The sequence below is a fragment of the Notamacropus eugenii genome, chromosome 3 (genome assembly GCF_028372415.1).
Source record: "Notamacropus eugenii isolate mMacEug1 chromosome 3, mMacEug1.pri_v2, whole genome shotgun sequence".
NCBI classification, from domain to species: domain Eukaryota; kingdom Metazoa; phylum Chordata; class Mammalia; order Diprotodontia; family Macropodidae; genus Notamacropus; species Notamacropus eugenii.
Window position 1 is genome coordinate 40,985,342 of NC_092874.1, and position 18,113 is coordinate 41,003,454.

Sequence of the window (18,113 nt, forward strand, 5' to 3'; positions counted from 1 at the left end):
TGAAGTTGGATGAGAAATGACATGGGGGCTGCCCTCAGCACTCTCCCTAAAATGGGAGGACCGCTCTGATGTCTTCTCTCTATCTTCTCACTGGGTAAGTGCCCTAGGGGTAGGGGATACTGAAGAGGTATGAGTTTCAGATTAAAAAAGCCTCAACAAACTCTTTTTTATTTCATGGATCCCTTCTGATCCCTTCTAATTTTCAATGAGTCTATTATTTGGGGTATGGTTTTGTATGTCTTACTCTAAGTTGTTAATTACCCTCCCAAATCTTTCCTCCAGTTGTCATTCCTTTTACAATTCTTTCCTCTAGAGCTCTCATTCTATTTATAATTTTAACTCTCAAAATAATTGCCTACTTCATTTCTTTCAAGAATTCCAGTTGACCTCGTGGCCAAGCTGTGTTTTTCTTAGAGGATTTGCTCAGAGAGGATTCTGGGAAGATGGCAGAGTAGGTCAGAAAATTCCAAACTTTCCAGACTTCTCCCACAAACAATATAAAACAGTGCCTCAGGGTGAACAAAGAGTGGCAAAAATAAACAGGAGTTGGGGCAGAACAGTGATCCTCCTGGGACAACTGGGAGAAGATACAAAGAAAAATCCCAGGACTGAAGTTTGGTCCCTATTAAGTATAAACACCTCCTGACTAATTCCTCTGAAACAACAAGCAGCAAGCCCTGGGGTTAGCTAGGTTGGGAAGTAGCTTCAGCCCCAGCCACAGGGATTTTCACCTCCTGACAATGTGGAGAATTGGGTGTCTGAGCAAGGAAAGACTGAGGGAACCTCTGCTGACAAGGGACACCAGGCACAGTTGTGCTACCTAGATGGGCTACCTAGATGAGAGAGAAGGAACCAGCACATGCCTGATGGGTGCAGAAGCAGTGGGGCATGGCTGGCTGTGGGCACTTGTAGGATACTGGAGGTCTTGGTTTCAGTTCCAGGCCAGAGGGGAGAACTGAAGGAGGATCTGAGGCCAGAGGCACCCTCCTTTATACTTGAGAACTAGAGGTGATGACAATAATAAACTGCTACAAATAAAAAAAAAGTGAGCTCGCAAAGGAGAAAGAACCCAACTATAGAAAGTTACTATGGCAATAGAGAAGACCAGGGTTATTCTTCATTAGAGGATACTGAAGTAAAAAAAAGCTTCTCCTACCCCAAAGGATTATGCCAAATGGTCCCACCTGCCCAAAAAGAATTTATAGAACTTTTTTTTAAAAAAGACTTTAAAAATCAAGTAAGAGAGAGTGAGGAAAAATTTTAAGTAAAATAAAAACCCAAGAAAAACAAGAAAATTATGAAAAGAAAGTCAACCAACTAGAAAAAGAAATTCAGAATATTATAGAAGAAAATGACTCCTTGAAAATTAGAATTGGGCAAGAGGAAGCCAGTGAAGTTATAGGAAATCAAGAAATAATAAAATAAAACATAAAGAATAAAAAAATAGAAGAGAATATGAAATATCTCATAAGAAAAACTGATCTGTGGAACAGATCAAGAAGAGAAAACATAAGGCTAACTGGACTACCTGAAAGCTATGGTAAAAAGAGAATGATATAATAATACAAGAAATAATTAAAGAAAATTGTCCTTAAGTGTTAGAACAAGAGGGAAAAGTACAAATAGAAAAAATCCACTGATCACCTTCTGAAAGAGATCCTATGAGGAAAACCTATAGGAATACCATAGTTGAATTCTGAAACCCCCACATCAAGGAGAAAATATTATGAGCAACAAGAAAAAAAAAACAATTCAAATATGGTGGAGCCACAATTAGAATCACAGAAAGTCTAACAGCAGCGATACTAAAGGGCCACAGGTCTTGGAACAATACACATCGAAGAGCAAAAGAACTAGGGTTGAGGCTGAAAATATCATACCCAGCAAAGTAAAACATAATCCTGAATGAAAAAAATGGATATTCAATGAATTTCCAGACTTTCAGGATTTTGTTGCAAAAAACCCCTAAGTTTAAGAGAAAATCTGACTTACAAGATCCAAGAGAAATATAAAGCTTATATCAGACTAATTACAAGGGACTCAATAAGGACAGACTTTACTTTTTTTAAGAGGAAACGTCAAACTTATGTTTAAGATTGTTATTAGTAATTGGGTAATTCGAAAGAAAGATTGGAGTAGACCTGAGTATGATGTAATTCTAAAACGTAAAACTGTTTAGGAAAAGGTAAAAAGAGTAATTATCTTATATAAATGAGGCACTAGAGGAAAAATTGACACAGAAGAATGAGACGGGGGAGGAGAGCTGGTAGTTCTGGAACCCTACTCTCATCGGGAATGGCTTAAAGAAGGAACAATACATATATATCTAGAAGAGTATAAGTCTTCTTACCTAAGAAAGAAACAAGAGGCTATCCGCACAGGGAAGGGGAGAGAGGATAAGGGAGGAATTTTAGAGGGAACCCTACTCATACCAGATCTGAATTAAAGAAACAACAATACATACATTTAGAGACATATGAATTTACATATTTATTTTGTATATAATTGTACATATAAATTTATAAAGAAATAAGAGGAGGGAATAGGCGAGGGGGTATAGAAGGGTGTCTAGATTAATGGGAATGGGAATAATATACATATTTGGAAGACTATAAAAGTCTTCTAAATTCAGAAAGAAATAAGAGGGTAAGGGAAAAGGGTGGGAAGAGAAGGTAAGGATGGAATCTTTGTGCGGGGGTAGGTTAAGTAATAAGAGTGCAAGGTAGTGAATAGAAGAGTCGGGGGGACAGGAAATAAGAGATACACACAAACAGAAAGATCAGGAGTAGAATTTATTAGGAAAAATCATGATCTCAGACAAAATTAAAGCTAAAATAGATTTAATCAAAAGAGAAAAATAGGGGAAACTACACTATATGTTAGCTATATTAATCAATATTATTTTAGACTATTTAAAATAACTACACAGTATAAGGTTGGAATATTGTTGTGGTATAAGAAATGACTAGTTGGTGGACTTAAAAAATATGGAGAGATTTGGACTTATGAAGGAAGACGTCATCCACCCCCCGACAAACAGAGGACAAACAAGTATAGCATGATCTTACATACATGCATACAAATGTATATGGCTATACATGAGTATGATTATAGATATTGAAGTATATGTGAGCGTATGAATATATGTGTGTATACATACATTTTAGCAGCAAACACGCCGGCATACACAGGAGAGCCTGCTAGCACAGATTCTTAGATCTGCTTTTCTAAAAGGAAGGCAACTTTGAGGGGTCAACAGTCTTCTTTAATACATACCAACAGAGAAGATACAAGCAGAGAAATAAAGACCAACAGACAGGGTTACATACATCACAGATCAACAGACAGATCCAACTGTCTGACCATTTCATACACACACAGTTACCAGAGAGAGAAGCCCCAACATCTTACTCTTTGGAAGAAGGTTCATGTGCCAGATGAGACTCTGGGTAGCCATTAAAGAACCCCTCAGCTTTGAAAACCCAGATATTAGAAGTTACAGGCCCCGTCTGTTGGTCTTTATTTCTCTGCTTGTATTTTCTCTATTGGTGTGTGTAATTACAGGAGATGGTTGACCCCTCAAAAGTTGCTTTCCTTTCAGAAAATATCTGAGAACCTGTGCTAGCAGGCCATCCTGGATGTGTGAGGGTGCTTGATGTTACACATATATACATATTATGTGCATATACATATATACACACATGCATACCTGTCTGTGCTCAATTGTAGCCTTCTTGGGGGAGGGGGGAACAAGGCAGGGGAAGAACAAAAGTAAAAAGTGCATAGCAGAGAACAAAAGAAAACTTACAAGGATGCAAAGAAAAGATGGGTAGCTCTCAACACAATGTGTAGTATTTATTATATAGGCATCCTTGAAATGGAAATTTATTGCTATTTATTTTTAATCCTCTCAAGCTCTGCTGTGCACATGACAATGTTTTTTCTTTTCTTATTTTGTATTTAAGTTTATGTTTATTTTTTTCATTGTATATTTAAGTTTAAAATAAGTCAATTAAAGAAAAAGGATTTGCTTATAGATGTTTTGGAACTGTTTTCTTTTTCTAGATTTGTGCCTTGATCATTTCTTTCTCTATAATTCTTTATCATCAGTGCTTCTTTTGTTTACCCATTCTTCAAGTCTAGCTTTGAGATTTGGGAGATTTTGTTAGGGCCACGATCTTCACACTTCTAGAGAGAATGATTTTAGTTTGTATTATCTAGGATCCTGCCACTGTGCTTTCCAGGTACTGAGTACTATGTTTTTCAAGCACAGGTGGCTTATCAAGGCTGGCTCATGAGAGGGAGCTCTAAACTTCCTAGCATGTCCCCAACATGGTCTGATTGTTGCGCTCCTGTATCCAAGCTTTGCAGGCTCTGAACCCTGTCAGGGTCTAGACAACTGGACCATAGTTGCAGTGTGGACCCTGGGTGAAGTTTCAGTAGACAGCTGACAGCCTCTGTTAGCTACTACAAAGATTCTGCAGGTACAGTGAGAGAGTCACTGGTCTAGTCCTGGTCTGAAGTTCTTGCCCTTATCACTCACCTGTGGGATTCATGATCCCCTCTCCTCCAATTTCTGACTAGTTATCAGAATGCTTAATTCATGATCATGGGCTAGAAAAATGATCCACTGTTGTTTCTTCTTGGATTTCCAATCACAACTTGGTCCACTACCTTCTAGATCTTTTTTGGAGAAGCCAGAGGAAAGGGATGGATTGTACTGTTTCCTTGAAACTTACCAAACCAAAATACTCCTCCCTGACTACTACTCCTCTATCTCTGCTGTCTCTTACTATTCAAATAAAAGCTCCTCTCTTAAGTGTCTATATCCCTAGAGCTCAAAAAAACTCCTGAATATTTTTAATTCGTTCATGTCCAGGTCCTGCCACTTTCTCACTGAACAACCTTGGGACCTCTGGTTCCTCAGTTCTAAATGTAAAATGAAGTGGCAGAACAAGATTTATTCATTTATAAACTCCAACTGGGAACACAGAATTTGGCAACTGATTGGATCAGAAGTGAGATGGGAGAATCAAAGACTAGTGAAGATGGTTGAATAAAAAAGATCTGGGAGTTTTGGAAGACTGCAAACTTAATTTGTGTCCAGTCAATGATGAAGTTTGGTTGAAGGAAATGGGGATGAATAAAAGACATAAGGCGGTGATCTGACAGTTGTCTTCAAGGATTTGAAGGGCTATCCTCTGGAAGAGGGCTGGGCCTGTTCTGCCCAGAGGACACTACTAAGAGAATAGGTGAAAATTGGGAGACTATGTTCCGAAAAACTTCTTAACAACTAGAGCTCTTTGAGGCAGTGGGTCTCCCCTCACTTGAGGTCTTTCACCAGAGACAGGATGACAGGTATGGAAAATGAAGGCAAGGGTGGCTGTATACACCCCATACATTTAAAGTCATTTCATACCTGATACCTGGCTATGAGCTTCTGATTCCGGTTGGACGGCTTGAAGGCAACAGAACTGATTCACCCAAGTACCACGGTACCTCCCTAAGCCTGGGGCACTCTGACTCAGTTGAACATTCACATGGAGATGTGACTCCTGACGGATGAAGGGAAAGCTAAGTAAGCCTGACTCTGTGTACTGACGTAAATGACACCGTACTAACATATTACTATAGCCGTGCTCAGATTTTAGGGGAAATGCTAGCGGACCTTAGACATTTTGGAGGGAAAAGACTTTGGCAAGGTAGGAAGGTGTGGGAAGTACAAAAAGGATGCCCACTATGTCTCTGAACTTGTTGGCAATTCTAGAGCAGGGGCCTTAATACATACGTATGTATATGTACATCACATATAGCATACGTGATATATATCTATATTATATACACACACACGTTCTTTTGGTCAGAGATCACCTTGGCAGTCTGGTGAAACCTATGGGACCCCTTCTGGAAATAACGCTTTTAAATGCATCCAATGAAACACAGAATTACAAGGAACCCAATGAGACTGAAGGGGAGACGTCCCTCGCCCCATCCAAGACTACAGAACCCCTGAAATCTGGCCACAGACCGCTGGCGGGGTCCAGGGACCTCGGGTTCAGAACCCCGCTTCTAGAGGCTGCCAGGCTGGGCTCCTCCGGGCCGTAAAGATTGTTCTTTAGCTTCCAGTCTGACCTAGGCTCTCCCCTCGCCTCCCGCAGAGAAGCGACAGCACTCTTGGGGGACCCCGGGATCGCCCGGCCGCGAGGGGGGCCAGCCTCCGCCGTTACCTGTACTGGGAGACCGTCAGGGGTCCCGTGGGCTCGGCTTCGAAGCCGGGCAAGTGCCGGCTCAGGTAGTCCTCCAGGGCCCTCTGGTCAAGCCTGTGCTGGGGCAGGATTTCGCCCGTGTCGGGCTCGCTAGAGGCTTGGGGCGCCATGTCCAGCCGCCGCCGCCACCCCCAACACTACGGAGCCGAGGACCAAGTGCTTCTGTGCATAGTTGGCAGGCCTGAGGGCTACTCCGAGCGAGGCGGGGGGCGTGAGAAGGCGAAGCTGGAGGCGTGGCGGGCCGAGGGCGGGGCCTGGGCCAGGCCTTCCCATCCTCACCACGTGCAACAGGACGCTGACCATGGGGGCGGGCCCGAGCGGGATTCTCCGCCGGTCCTCGGATCACTTCCTCCCGGGGACACAGCCTTTGGGGGCGGGGCTCACTCGCTCTCGCTCGCGATTGGCTCACACCGCGTTTGCCTAGCAACGGCGGCGCCGCCGCTCTCGGTCTGTGGTGGTGGGCCTAGGAGCCGCCTCTGCTTTCCTCTTGGCCCAGAGGACGAGGCTGGCTCTTTTAAAGAAAGGACGGCTGCCTGACTGAGGCGAAAGAAGCCACAACATCCCTTCTTCCAAACTTCAATCACAGGAAACCAGAAAGCCAATTGGTCCCTTGAAAAAGGACCCTCCGGGAACAGAGGCGCCGAGGGTAGACGGTTCCGCCCCTGCCCGTTCCGCGCGCCCGGAGAGGTGGAGGCGAGGGGGGCAGGAAGGAAGCGTGGCGGAGGGAAGGCGATGGCTGTAGCACGCCGGAAACGGCCCCGGGGAGCCGAGGCGACGTGTCGCTCCTGCGCGGAGTAGGCGCTCGCGGGCTCGGCTCTCGCGTCTGCGGCTCGGGCCCGGCTCGCGGAGCAGCAGCGTGGGGCGGCGGCGGCGGCGGGGGAGGCGGAGGCCCGGGCGAGGGGCGGCCGAGGCCCAGGCCCCGGACATGGCCTCCTCCTCGGCCGAGACGGCGGAGCGGCTGCGGCGGCGTGTGCAGGAGCTGGAGCAGGAGCTGGCTCTGGAGCGGAGCCGGCGGGCCCCGGGGGGCAGCGCCGGGGGCGACGTGGGGGGCGGCGGCGGAGGCCGGGCCCGCATCGACCAGATGAGCCCGGAGGTGGTGGATTCCAACCCGTACAGGTGAGCGCGGCCCGGGCCTGGTACCAGCCGCGCGCGGCGGACCGTGGGCCTGGGTCGGCCCTGAGGCCGCCTGTCTCGGGTCCCCGGTTTCCCCTCCCGAGTGTGAAGAGAGGTTTTTAAGGGGTCGGTCCCGGCGAGGATCCAGCGGAGCAGGCGGAGGCCCGGGCTGATGGAGGGTTCGCCGGGCGCTCAGCTCCGAGTGCGCCTGTTCGTTAAAATAACTCGTTAATTCACTTTAAACGTACCTTGGTTAAACTTTGAATGGCTCCTTTCCGCACCCATGAGGAGGCAAGCCGCGTTGTACCCATAATACAGATGAAGTCGTGGGAAACCTTTCCTTTCCGTTTGGCCAGGCCTCGGACCTGCCTTCTCCCCGTCTCCACCTGCCATTCAGGTCCACACCTGGGGGCCTTGAGCGGCAATCACTACTCGTCTGCCCAGCCCAGCCTCAGGCGGTGAGGACGCTCCATCGTGTCTGAGATGAAAGCCTGAGAAGCATCCACAGGCGGCGGATTAGATAAGACACAGGGGTTCCCCTTCTCCCCAGAATATGAATCCAGTGTAGTTGGCCGGTGCTGTCCTTAGGGCCTTGGGGAGGAAGTAAAGGGAGTGAAGGCTTTATTTATTTACCTGGTATGAGTTTGGGCAGTGGAAACCCCTCTTATCCCCAGGGCATCTCTTCGGGTCTCCCCTTTTCACTGCTGTAAAATAAAGAGGTTCATTTATTGACCTATTATTTGTACTGCCCTTTGGGCTTAGGAGATAAAAACATAATTCCAGGAGTATTCAAGGTAGCTTTTGAGATTAGAGCCCAATATCATGCTTCTTTAATAAATAATTTAATGATTAGCATTCAAATGAATCTTTAGTTTTTTACATTTTTTTTCCAGAGGAAAGTCTGTCTTCCAAGAATGAAACCTTGCTCCTTTAAATAACAACTTTTGAGTTTTTTATTTTCCATTACTGTAGTCTTTGTTCCTCTGTGTAAAGAAAATGACCTTTCCCTAGCTTTTGTCACTGAAAAATTCAGAACACAAATCTGACAGCTCCTTAAAATTTCTGTTTTACTTCTAAGTCCAGAAGACCTGATTGTTCAAGGCTTGTACATGCTTACTTCTTAAAGTTACATAGAAAAGCCAGGTTAAAATCTTGCCTTTGCCTCTTGCGTTGATGTTGGCAAATGAATTTTAACCTGCTTGCCCCTCTAGCTACCTCCAAGACTTCTCTGTACAAGTAGACCTTTGCAAGGATTAGTGTACGAATTAGTAGTACACTGTACCGTGTGTGAAGGGTACAAGAAAGCGGTGACAAGTAGGAACTGCTCTCAAGGACTTTAGAGTCCAGATTAGGAGAGAAGATGAATGACACAGTTAGCAAAAAATACAAGACTGGATTTTCCTTTATGTGCTAAACTGCCTCCTGTGTATGAAATGACTGAATTGTAAAAGGGAAAGTGGATGAGAGCTGGAGATACAGACTGAAAAGAAAAAGGGATACATTATGGCCTGACTAGCTCTGATGTATAATTTTGGTCATTTTACTAAATGTTAAAAAACAAACTTTGATATAAAGTTAAACATAGAAGAAGAGTAATGAAGTTCATGTTTGTCTTACTGTACCTAAACATTCAGCACTTGTAGCTTCCTGTTGCCCTGCAGAGAGCAAAAGGCAGATATGAGAACCTTCTGCTTGATCTCCTCCATGATGGGATCCCATCTTCTGATGGAGATCTTCACGTTATTCTGTCCTTAAATCCAGACTGAATCAAGGTCAAAGGGCAGATCTTGAGGACCTAGAGGGTTACCTGTGGCCTTGAGGCCTGAGGTTCCTACCCCTGCCTTAGGGTTGGAGCTGAAAGGGAGCTCAAGAGGTCACCTTGTCTAACCTTCTGGTTTGAGAGGTGAGGAAGCCGGGCTCAGAGGACTTCACTGACTTGCCTGACAATCGCTGTAATGACCCTAGGTCTTCTAACTCCACAGCCAACACTTTTTCTATGGTACCCACACCACTGGTTTGTGTTTTTGTTGTTTTTAAATGTTTTCTGTGCACCAGAGCAGCACCTAGATGTCCATCTGTAATCTTCACTTGTACCATTAAGACTAGCCTGCACTCTTACTAGTTTTTTGTCTAGCACTCAGTACTGTGCTACAGATAGACCTAAGCTTAAACTATTTTTGATGATTTTTAAAAATTATTTTTTGTTTTCTCTTTAAGTCGCCTGATGGCATTGAAACGAATGGGAATTGTGAAGGATTATGAGGTATGGTGTTTATTTGACATTTTTGAAGATTTCAACCCCAAAATTATTCCTGACAATTTTTATGAAATATACTGATTAGAGTATTTTTAATGTACTTTTCACAGAAAATCCGCACCTTTGCTGTAGCAGTAGTAGGTGTTGGTGGAGTTGGTAGCGTAACTGCTGAAATGCTGACAAGATGTGGCATTGGTAAGGTAAAAGATGCTTTTCTAACTATCACATGATGAACCATTTACTGTTGGAGAAACACAGGTATCAGTATGACATTCACACACGCACACAACTGCAAGTGCATTTTAGGTTAAATTATAATTTATGTTTTCATCTAAAGACTTCACCACTGATTGATTCTGTACAGTGTTTTACATCAGAGAAAAAGAACTTGACCTAGCTCTTATGGATTTAGGTAGCTAATTATGAAAATTTATAGTAACTTTTATTTATGCATAATGACTGGGGATGATGTATCCTCTAAATGAGAGCTCTTTGTTAGGCTTTGGTCATTGCTCTTACTTTCTGAGGACTAAGTGGTACACAAAATAGAAAATACCTCCAGTATAAAATTGACTCCACGTGTGACAAAGTCCTGCTGAAAATTCTTATCTACTTGCAGTGAATTTTGAATTGACTTTCTTTGTGTTTCTTGATTTATCTTTTTAGTGCTGTTATTTGAATTTGAAATGTAAGATTAAGAATTAATTTTGTTTTTCTTGTACCTACAATATCTTACCAAAAAAAGGGCAAATACTTTTTGAGTGAGAAAAATAATCATTTATATTGTTTACATCTGATGAAACTTGGTTTATTTTTGACCCTATGAATGACTTTGGTACACATGAATTACCAATGAGGTGTTTATTCACTAAAAATATTATTTATTATCTCTAGCTGTTACTATTTGATTATGACAAAGTGGAACTGGCCAACATGAACAGACTTTTCTTCCAGCCCCACCAAGCAGGATTAAGCAAAGTTCAAGCAGCAGAGCATACTTTACGGTCAGTAGGATAGAAATTAAGTATTCATTATTAAGGGACATCTTACCGTGTCCCGTCTAACAAGTTCACTTGATGTCTGGGTGGAACTCTGGTGTTTTATTTGCAGCTGTAGGTTTGATTCCTAGTCTGGCAGCTGCTTAACACGTTCAGCAGACACCCAGTAAATGCTTGCTGAATTTCACTGAATTAGCAGCATTGCATTTCAGTCTGCAGAGACAGGACCGATTTCTGCCCTATGAGCTGATCCCAGTTTTGGTGAAGTGGGTTTTCTTCATAAAACTTTTGCAAGATCTGTTTTTCACTGTTCTATTTGGTACTTTAACCACTGCCTGAGATGGGAGAGAAAAAGAACATCGAGTGATTCCTTTGTAATGACTATAAAGGAAACGCTTCCAATCCTGAACTAGTACAAAGTGCTCTGGAGCGCTTCCTTTTTCTTTGAAGCTTTATTTTGTTCTCTGCCCCACTGAGGAATGTGATTGTGATCGTTTCCTTTTTTCTCCTTAAGGAACATTAATCCTGACGTTCATTTTGAAGTTTATAATTACAATATCACCACAGTGGACAACTTTCAACATTTCATGGATAGAATAAGGTAAAATGTCCTTATTTAGACGTCCTTATTTATTTATTCTATTGACGTTTTCCCCTTTAATTTTAGTTTTGTGCTTGCTTTCAAAATAACCTCTTTTGAGTTCTTTACAGTCAAATGGTTCTCAATAAGTAATATATGCGTTAAAAATACTTTTGTAATCTTTTGGCCTCTCTTAAAATGACCCTTATAGAAAGACCCAATTCATGGATTGCCTCTTTTAAGTTTTTGTTTGTATTTATATTCAGAAATGTTTTTTTAAGCTATAACATGGAACATTACAATAGGCTATGACCAGAGTCTGCCAAGTGTATTTGGTTTTAATTATCATCTATATTCTCTAGTATTTAAAGATTCATTATGGTCTGGGTTCTATTTTCATTTGATAGGTGTGTTTGTGTGTGTTTGGGGTGAAGGGTTAAGGCTAAAGAACTCTTTCCCATTTTTAGAGGCTGAAGGATTCAAGAGAGTAGGTTTGTAGTCTTAATTCTCCTCTTACCAGCAGTTCTAGGATAGTGGTCACTTAACCTCTCGGAAACAAGAGTTTTCTCATATCTGGAAAGCAGAAAATAATTCCTGCTTCCCTGATAAGGTTTTGTGAGGCTCAGATGAAAGCATGTGCATGAAAATGTTTTTAAACTAGGAAGTGCTCCGAAATGAAAGTTATTGAGTATTCAGTCAATTAACAGGCATTAAGTACTTATACGTTAGCACCTTGCTAAGTAGTAGAGTATAAAGAGAGACAAAAAACAGTCCTTGTCCTCAAGGAACATACTTTCTATAATTATGGAGACTGGAACCCTCTATGGGACCTACTATGTCTCAAGTTAGCAACTGCGTACATATAAGATACAGGGAATATATAATGTAATCTCTGGAGAGGAGGGGACCAGGAATTGAGGGGAAGGGCAGGAAAGGTCTTCTTAGGAAAGTAGGCCTTAAGCTGATCTTTGAAGGAAGCCAGGGAAACTGAGGTAGAGTTTGGTGGCACATTCCAGGCAGGGGGGACAGCCATTACAAAGGTCTAGAGGTGAGAGATGAAGTGTTATGTTATGTTGCAAGTCAGCATGGAAAGATTGTAGAGTGCATGGAGGGGAATCAGATCTAAGGACTGGTGAGGTTGGAAGGAGCTAGATTATGAAGACCTTTCAGTGCCAAACAGGAGTTTATATTTGATGATAAGGGAATAGGGAGCCATCGGAGGTCAATGACTGGAGGTTGGTGGTCAGATCTGTGCCTTAGGAAAATCACTTTGGCACCTGAGAGGAGGGTGGGGTAGAGAAGAGGGAGAGACCTGAGACAAAGCAGCGAGAAAGCCATTTCAGGAGTGAAATTTTGAGGTGATGATGATGGCATGAACAAGGGTTGTGGCTGTAGGAGTGAAGGAGAGACACGTAGGAGAAGTGTCAGGAAGGTAGAAACAAAGTCTGGCTAGAGATTAGGCTTGGTGGGAGAGTGTTGACACCGAGCTTGTGGACCTGGGTACTGCCTTGACAGTAACACAGAAGTTTAGAAGGGGAGGGCAGTGTTTGGGGAGCAGGGGATAGACAGTGAGTTCTGTTTGGGGTGTGTTGATTTTGAGATGCCTGTGGGATCTCCAGTGTGAGATGTTTAAGAGGAAATTGGAAATTCACGACTAGCTCAGGAATGAGACCAGGGCTGGATATGCAGATCTAGAGAGATGATGATTGACCCTGTAGGAGCAATGAGATCACCAGATGACGTCATCTAAAGCACTGGAGTCAGACCCACATGGAAATGGATCCCTGTGGGTTGTGTGTTGACTTAGAAAGCCACAAATCAGTATTATTTGTGCTGTGTTTTATTGATTTTTTTTTTTAAAATACTTTTGAGTTACAGATTAATCTGGTTTGGGTCTACTTAGGAGTATTGTGGGCTACTGTGCAGTATATAGCTCGGTACATACATACTCTGCCTGTGGCATAGAGTGAAAAGAGAAGAGGGCCCAGGACAGACTTCGACTCCTCAGGGATACCGTTGGTTAGTTGGTGTAGCATGGGTGAAGAACCAGCAAAGGAAACTGAGAGGAGAACAGGGGGAGCAATTCCAGAAAGACCTAGAGGATAGAGTGGACAGGAAGGGAAGGTGATGGCCAGTATCAGATACTGCAGAAAGGCCAAGAAGGGTAAGGATTGAGAAGAGGTTATTTGGAAAACATATAAGTAGATTCCCATGAAAGAAGCCGAGGTAGTAACATGTTAGAATTAATATTTTATTGCCTTCCATTAAATGAAATATGAGTCATTGTCTCTGCTTAAGAACTCGCAAATTTTATGAACTAATGCCCAGTATGTATACTTGTGTTTGTTAGAGTGTTGCATTCTGTATCCAGTTAAAATTATTTTCTTGTTTTTTTCTTTTGATTAGTAATGGTGGCATGGAAAGTGGGAAACCTGTTGACCTAGTTCTGAGCTGTGTGGACAACTTTGAAGCTCGAATGGCTATTAATACAGTGAGTACTTTATTCAGTCCATATAGGGCATGATAATGCATGCATTTGGTGTAATATATGTTCTGTTGATATGTCTTAATTCCTGTCTTAGTAATAAATGATCTCATATGAGCCCTAACTCTGAAGTGTAACTTATTTCTTAGATAATATATTGAAACACTTTTTTTAAACACCCATATCTATGAATATTTTTCTAGCTTTTTGCTATGTGTGTGTTATATGTATATATATATATAGAGAGAGAGAGAGAGAGTGCGAGCGCAAGAGAGTGCGCACATTCTCAGTAGTACTTAGTAGCTCAACCAAAAATAGTCAGTTCAGTTGAAGACTCCTTGTTTCTGAAAGTGTGTTTATGTACATAGGTGCATGCATGCAAGTGTCTACTTACATACCTTTCAGATGTATTATTATTTTTTAATGTGTGCAATAAAACAAGCATATCTATAATAGTACAAAAGATGATTGCACATGAAACTAAATCTTGTATGCGCAACTTGCCTTTTCTTTCAAATATATTTCAGACGTATTCTTTTTAAAAGATACGTATTTTGATAGAGCTGTTTTACAGCAGTACTTATCAGTGAGTACTTGAATTTTCTTGACATCTTAAAATGTATAAATTGCTACAAAGATGGTGTTTCTCAATATCATGAACTCTTTCCTGTTGAATTATTAGAATATTTTTCCTTTATCAAAGTCCATTATCACTTTCTTAATTGCTGCTAGGATTCTTTTGGAGATTTTTACATGTACCGGTAATTTCAGAAGTGTTGATAAAGCAGTAAACCATATTGTGCTCTATACTAATATTTTTGATAGAGGAAAAACTATAGTCATCAATCCAAATTGTAACTTTTTGCAAAGTGATTTAATTTTAAAATTTGCATGTAAACAGCATGTGCATATAGATCCTCATTTTTCATAAAAACAACATATGTGGTAAATTCTAGTCTTTTATTCACAGCTGTGACTTCATTCTACTTAGGCTTGTAATGAACTTGGGCAGACATGGATGGAATCTGGGGTCAGTGAAAATGCAGTCTCAGGGCACATACAGCTTATCATTCCTGGGGAATCTGCTTGTTTTGCGGTATGTACTGCTGTTGTTTGATTTCTGTTTTTAGATTCTAGAATTTTTTAAATGTTAAATTAGAACTAGAGAGAGATGGGAGAGAAAATGGAATCCTAACTTCAGGTATTTCTATTTGGGCATCTCTTGCTTTTTCTTATTGTTTTAAAAATAACCTCACCTTTTTTTCCCTTTTCCTTGAAGTGCGCTCCTCCACTGGTGGTTGCTGCAAATATTGATGAGAAGACACTCAAAAGAGAAGGCGTTTGTGCGGCTAGTCTGCCCACTACTATGGGAGTGGTTGCTGGAATTCTTGTACAAAATGTGCTAAAGTGAGTGCTACAAAAAATGTCTGAATTGTTCTGTGTACATGTAGTGTGAAAGTATCTAAGTAGTACCTATGAAAAGTTAAACTGGATAGGAGAATTATCTAGAGACTGATTTTCTTCTTCATTCTATAGTTCTGGGTAGCTTATGGACTTTGGGGTCTTCATGGAACATTGATTTTGCTTCTTTAAGTGTGAGCAGGTGTGTCAGTTTTCCTTAGATAAAAATTATTGTTAAAAAAAGCCTATTAATTATGGTAACACGTTTACTTTCTATACCAGAACATAGCCAAGGACCAAGAAGTTAGCCATCAAGGTTTCTGAGCAGTATCTGTAGGCTGGTCACAGAGTTCATAAAGCACATGTGCTTTACTCACTATCAGATTCTTCAGGCCCCCCTAAGAGCTCCTTTACTCTTCATTTTATACATAATTGTATTGGTAATGGTTTTCAGGACTCCCAAGCCCACAGTAAGTTAGAAGTACAAATTGAGTGGAAGATCTGCAGCACCCAGTGTGCTGCTACTAATAACTGACTAAAAGGAAGCAGGCCGGAAAGAACAGTAACAACAAATGCCACCCGTATGCCATGATCCAGAATGGTACATCGCCTCCCTCACCCATGTCTCTGCAGGCCTCTGTAGGAATATGGAATAGCTGGTGTTCATAGTATGACCCTGAATGATCAAGAAAAGCATAAAAAGTGTTTAGTAGCCTCTGGTTAAGAGGTATCAAAAAGATACTTAAAGTAGCAAACCTTCAGAGCTCTCTGGAAAATTTAAATAATTCATTTTCCTGAAGGTAGTTTGGCATTAGAATGTCTTTGTCTAAGTAGGCCCTTAAAAGTCTCATTACACACTTTTGGGACTTACTCTTTATTCTGCTAAAGAGTCCCTGCATTGTTTTGTTTTGTAGTATTAGATGAACCTCAGAGCTTAATGCCATACCCACTTCTTTCTTTAGGCATTAGGCATTTAGTTCTCAGTTTATTTTAACCTGCTAGGTCACGCTGGAAAGGGATGCTGTGAAGGGAATGTTTCATTGTTGAAGCTTCCCTTTCGAATTTCCTCATATTGCTTTGGCTCTCACATAAGAAGACACTTCCCTGAACATGACATGTTAGCCCTCCTCCTTCGACCTTAAATTTCCGTCAAGACGGATCCATAGTGTACCCACTTTTGGGCTAGGTTGTTTTTGAGTTGTGCCTACTCCTAGTCTCCTTCCTGGAGTCAGGGGCCATTCAACATTTTGTGGCTTTTCTCTACCTCAGGCCAGCTAGTTTTTCTCTTCACCTAAGTACTTTTATATTTTATATACGTTTAAAATCTATGAGGCAGGATTCTGTCTCTCTAGTACCCTAAACTACAGTCCTCTAGGACTGAGAGGTACAGAGAATGTGCCACTTTTCATTGGTAGAGAAAGTTTTTCATGACTAGCTTAAGTCACAGAATCTTTTTAAGGTATAAAAAAAAACCTTTTTGTGTATAATTTTTTAAATTGCTATTTCATCATGCTAATAAATGTCAATAAATATATTTCCTATATGAAAACTTTAACAATCTGCTTTAACATATAAGAACAATTTGTAACTTTGCCTATATATTTGTATCTAAATGAATGCTTGAAAACTTCACGTTTTGAACTCATAGTTAGAAATTTTATTATAAGAGAACTCTTACCCTCCCTGGAACTCAGTTTCTTCATTTGTAAAATGAGGGGGTTTGATTAGGTGGTCTCTAAGTGAGGTTCCTTCTAGCTCTGGATTTATGGCCCTATGAATTCAGCCCAGTCAGTATGTGTGTATGTGTATGCATGCTTATACTTTTTTCAACCCAGCTTTTTTTCTTCCAAAAACTAGGTTTCTGTTAAATTTTGGTACCGTGAGTTTTTACCTGGGTTACAATGCAATGCAAGATTTCTTTCCCACCATGTCCATGAAGCCAAATCCTCAGTGTGATGACAGAAACTGCAGGAAGCAACAGGAAGAATATAAGGTAAGCTTTTGTTCCTGAGGATTCTCAGAGGGGCATTTATTCAGAGGAAAAGAATGAATACTGAAAACTCAGAATAAACCAAGGGCTTATTTAGGTTTGGACTCCGGGGAGAAAAAAGAGTTTGCTGTTGAATGAAAGCAATTAAAAAAAAATCAAATGAAGTTAATTACATTTATGGTGTGTTCTTGTTAAATTTGCTTTAGTGGCTTTTAAAAATCTTTTCTAGAGAAGCCTGTGTTAACTGATCAGTTTCTGTGGCAGAACTTAAAACTCTTTAGTTCTAGGTTTCTTAATGACTAGTAATCTAAGAAACATATTGATCTTTAATTTCTGCAGAATAAAGTTGCAGCTCTACCCAAACAAGAGGTTGTTGAACAACAAGAAGAAGAAATACTTCATGAGGACAATGATTGGGGTAGGTATCCCAACCCCATCCATCACAAGGGGCCTCGCATAGCCCTTTTAGGATTGTACGATTGCTAAAGCAATCCCTGCTTTTCCAGGCTACTCAGAAGTAATCAAATGTCATTCTCCAGGTATCGAGTTAGTGTCTGAGATTTCAGAAGAGGAGCTCAGAGATGCTTCTGGTCCCATTCTTGACTTGCCTGAGGGAATTACTGTGGCATACACAGTTCCAAAAAAGGTACTTCTAAAAAATGAACATGATTTAGGAAATAAGTCACATCAGCAAGCAGAATGTGGAAATGTTATGCATAACTTCATCCATATAATGGGTATAGTATATCTTGCCTTCTGAGAGGGTGGAGGGAGGGATTTTGGAACTGAAGATAAAAATGAAAAAAATAAAAAATGTTTAAAAATCTATAAGCATGTAAACTTTTTAGTAGTCAAAAGAAATTTTTTTGCTTTCTAATAATCTTTCATACTAAAAATAAATCTCCTTCACACTACCCTGACTTAAAGGCTTTTTTTTTTTGGCTACATGTGTCATGAAGTGCGATTTGTTAATACTGGCTTAAATGGCTTTGTTCTATATGTAGTTCAAGTTTATTGATTTTG

The 18,113-nt window shown here is 41.3% G+C and overlaps 2 protein-coding genes across 5 annotated transcripts in view; one reads left to right on the plus strand and one right to left on the minus strand.

The window, feature by feature from the left end:
• Window positions 1-6,620, minus strand: part of ACAD11 (acyl-CoA dehydrogenase family member 11) — a 97,556-nt gene extending 90,936 nt beyond the window's left edge. Inside the window, exon 1 of one of the 2 annotated variants that reach the window (XM_072651335.1) lies at window positions 6,228-6,620. In XM_072651335.1, the coding sequence (XP_072507436.1) occupies window positions 6,228-6,376 (149 nt within the window). In that variant the 5' untranslated portion in view covers window positions 6,377-6,620. The remainder of the gene's footprint in view (window positions 1-6,227) is intronic. The other variant, XM_072651336.1, reaches the window with a different exon arrangement.
• The window catches only part of UBA5 (ubiquitin like modifier activating enzyme 5), a 21,327-nt gene continuing 3,214 nt past the window's right edge, over window positions 1-18,113 (plus strand). Inside the window, exons 1-11 of one of the 3 annotated variants that reach the window (XM_072651339.1) lie at window positions 1-94; window positions 9,597-9,642; window positions 9,747-9,836; window positions 10,531-10,640; window positions 11,149-11,235; window positions 13,621-13,705; window positions 14,691-14,795; window positions 14,979-15,106; window positions 16,958-17,093; window positions 17,430-17,508; window positions 17,630-17,736. In XM_072651339.1, coding sequence (XP_072507440.1) covers window positions 69-94; window positions 9,597-9,642; window positions 9,747-9,836; window positions 10,531-10,640; window positions 11,149-11,235; window positions 13,621-13,705; window positions 14,691-14,795; window positions 14,979-15,106; window positions 16,958-17,093; window positions 17,430-17,508; window positions 17,630-17,736 — 999 coding nt within the window. In that variant the 5' untranslated portion in view covers window positions 1-68. Of the gene's footprint in view, window positions 95-6,890; window positions 7,383-7,457; window positions 7,838-9,596; window positions 9,643-9,746; window positions 9,837-10,530; window positions 10,641-11,148; window positions 11,236-13,620; window positions 13,706-14,690; window positions 14,796-14,978; window positions 15,107-16,957; window positions 17,094-17,429; window positions 17,509-17,629; window positions 17,737-18,113 lie in introns of those variants that run through there. The other 2 variants (XM_072651338.1, XM_072651337.1) reach the window with 2 other exon arrangements.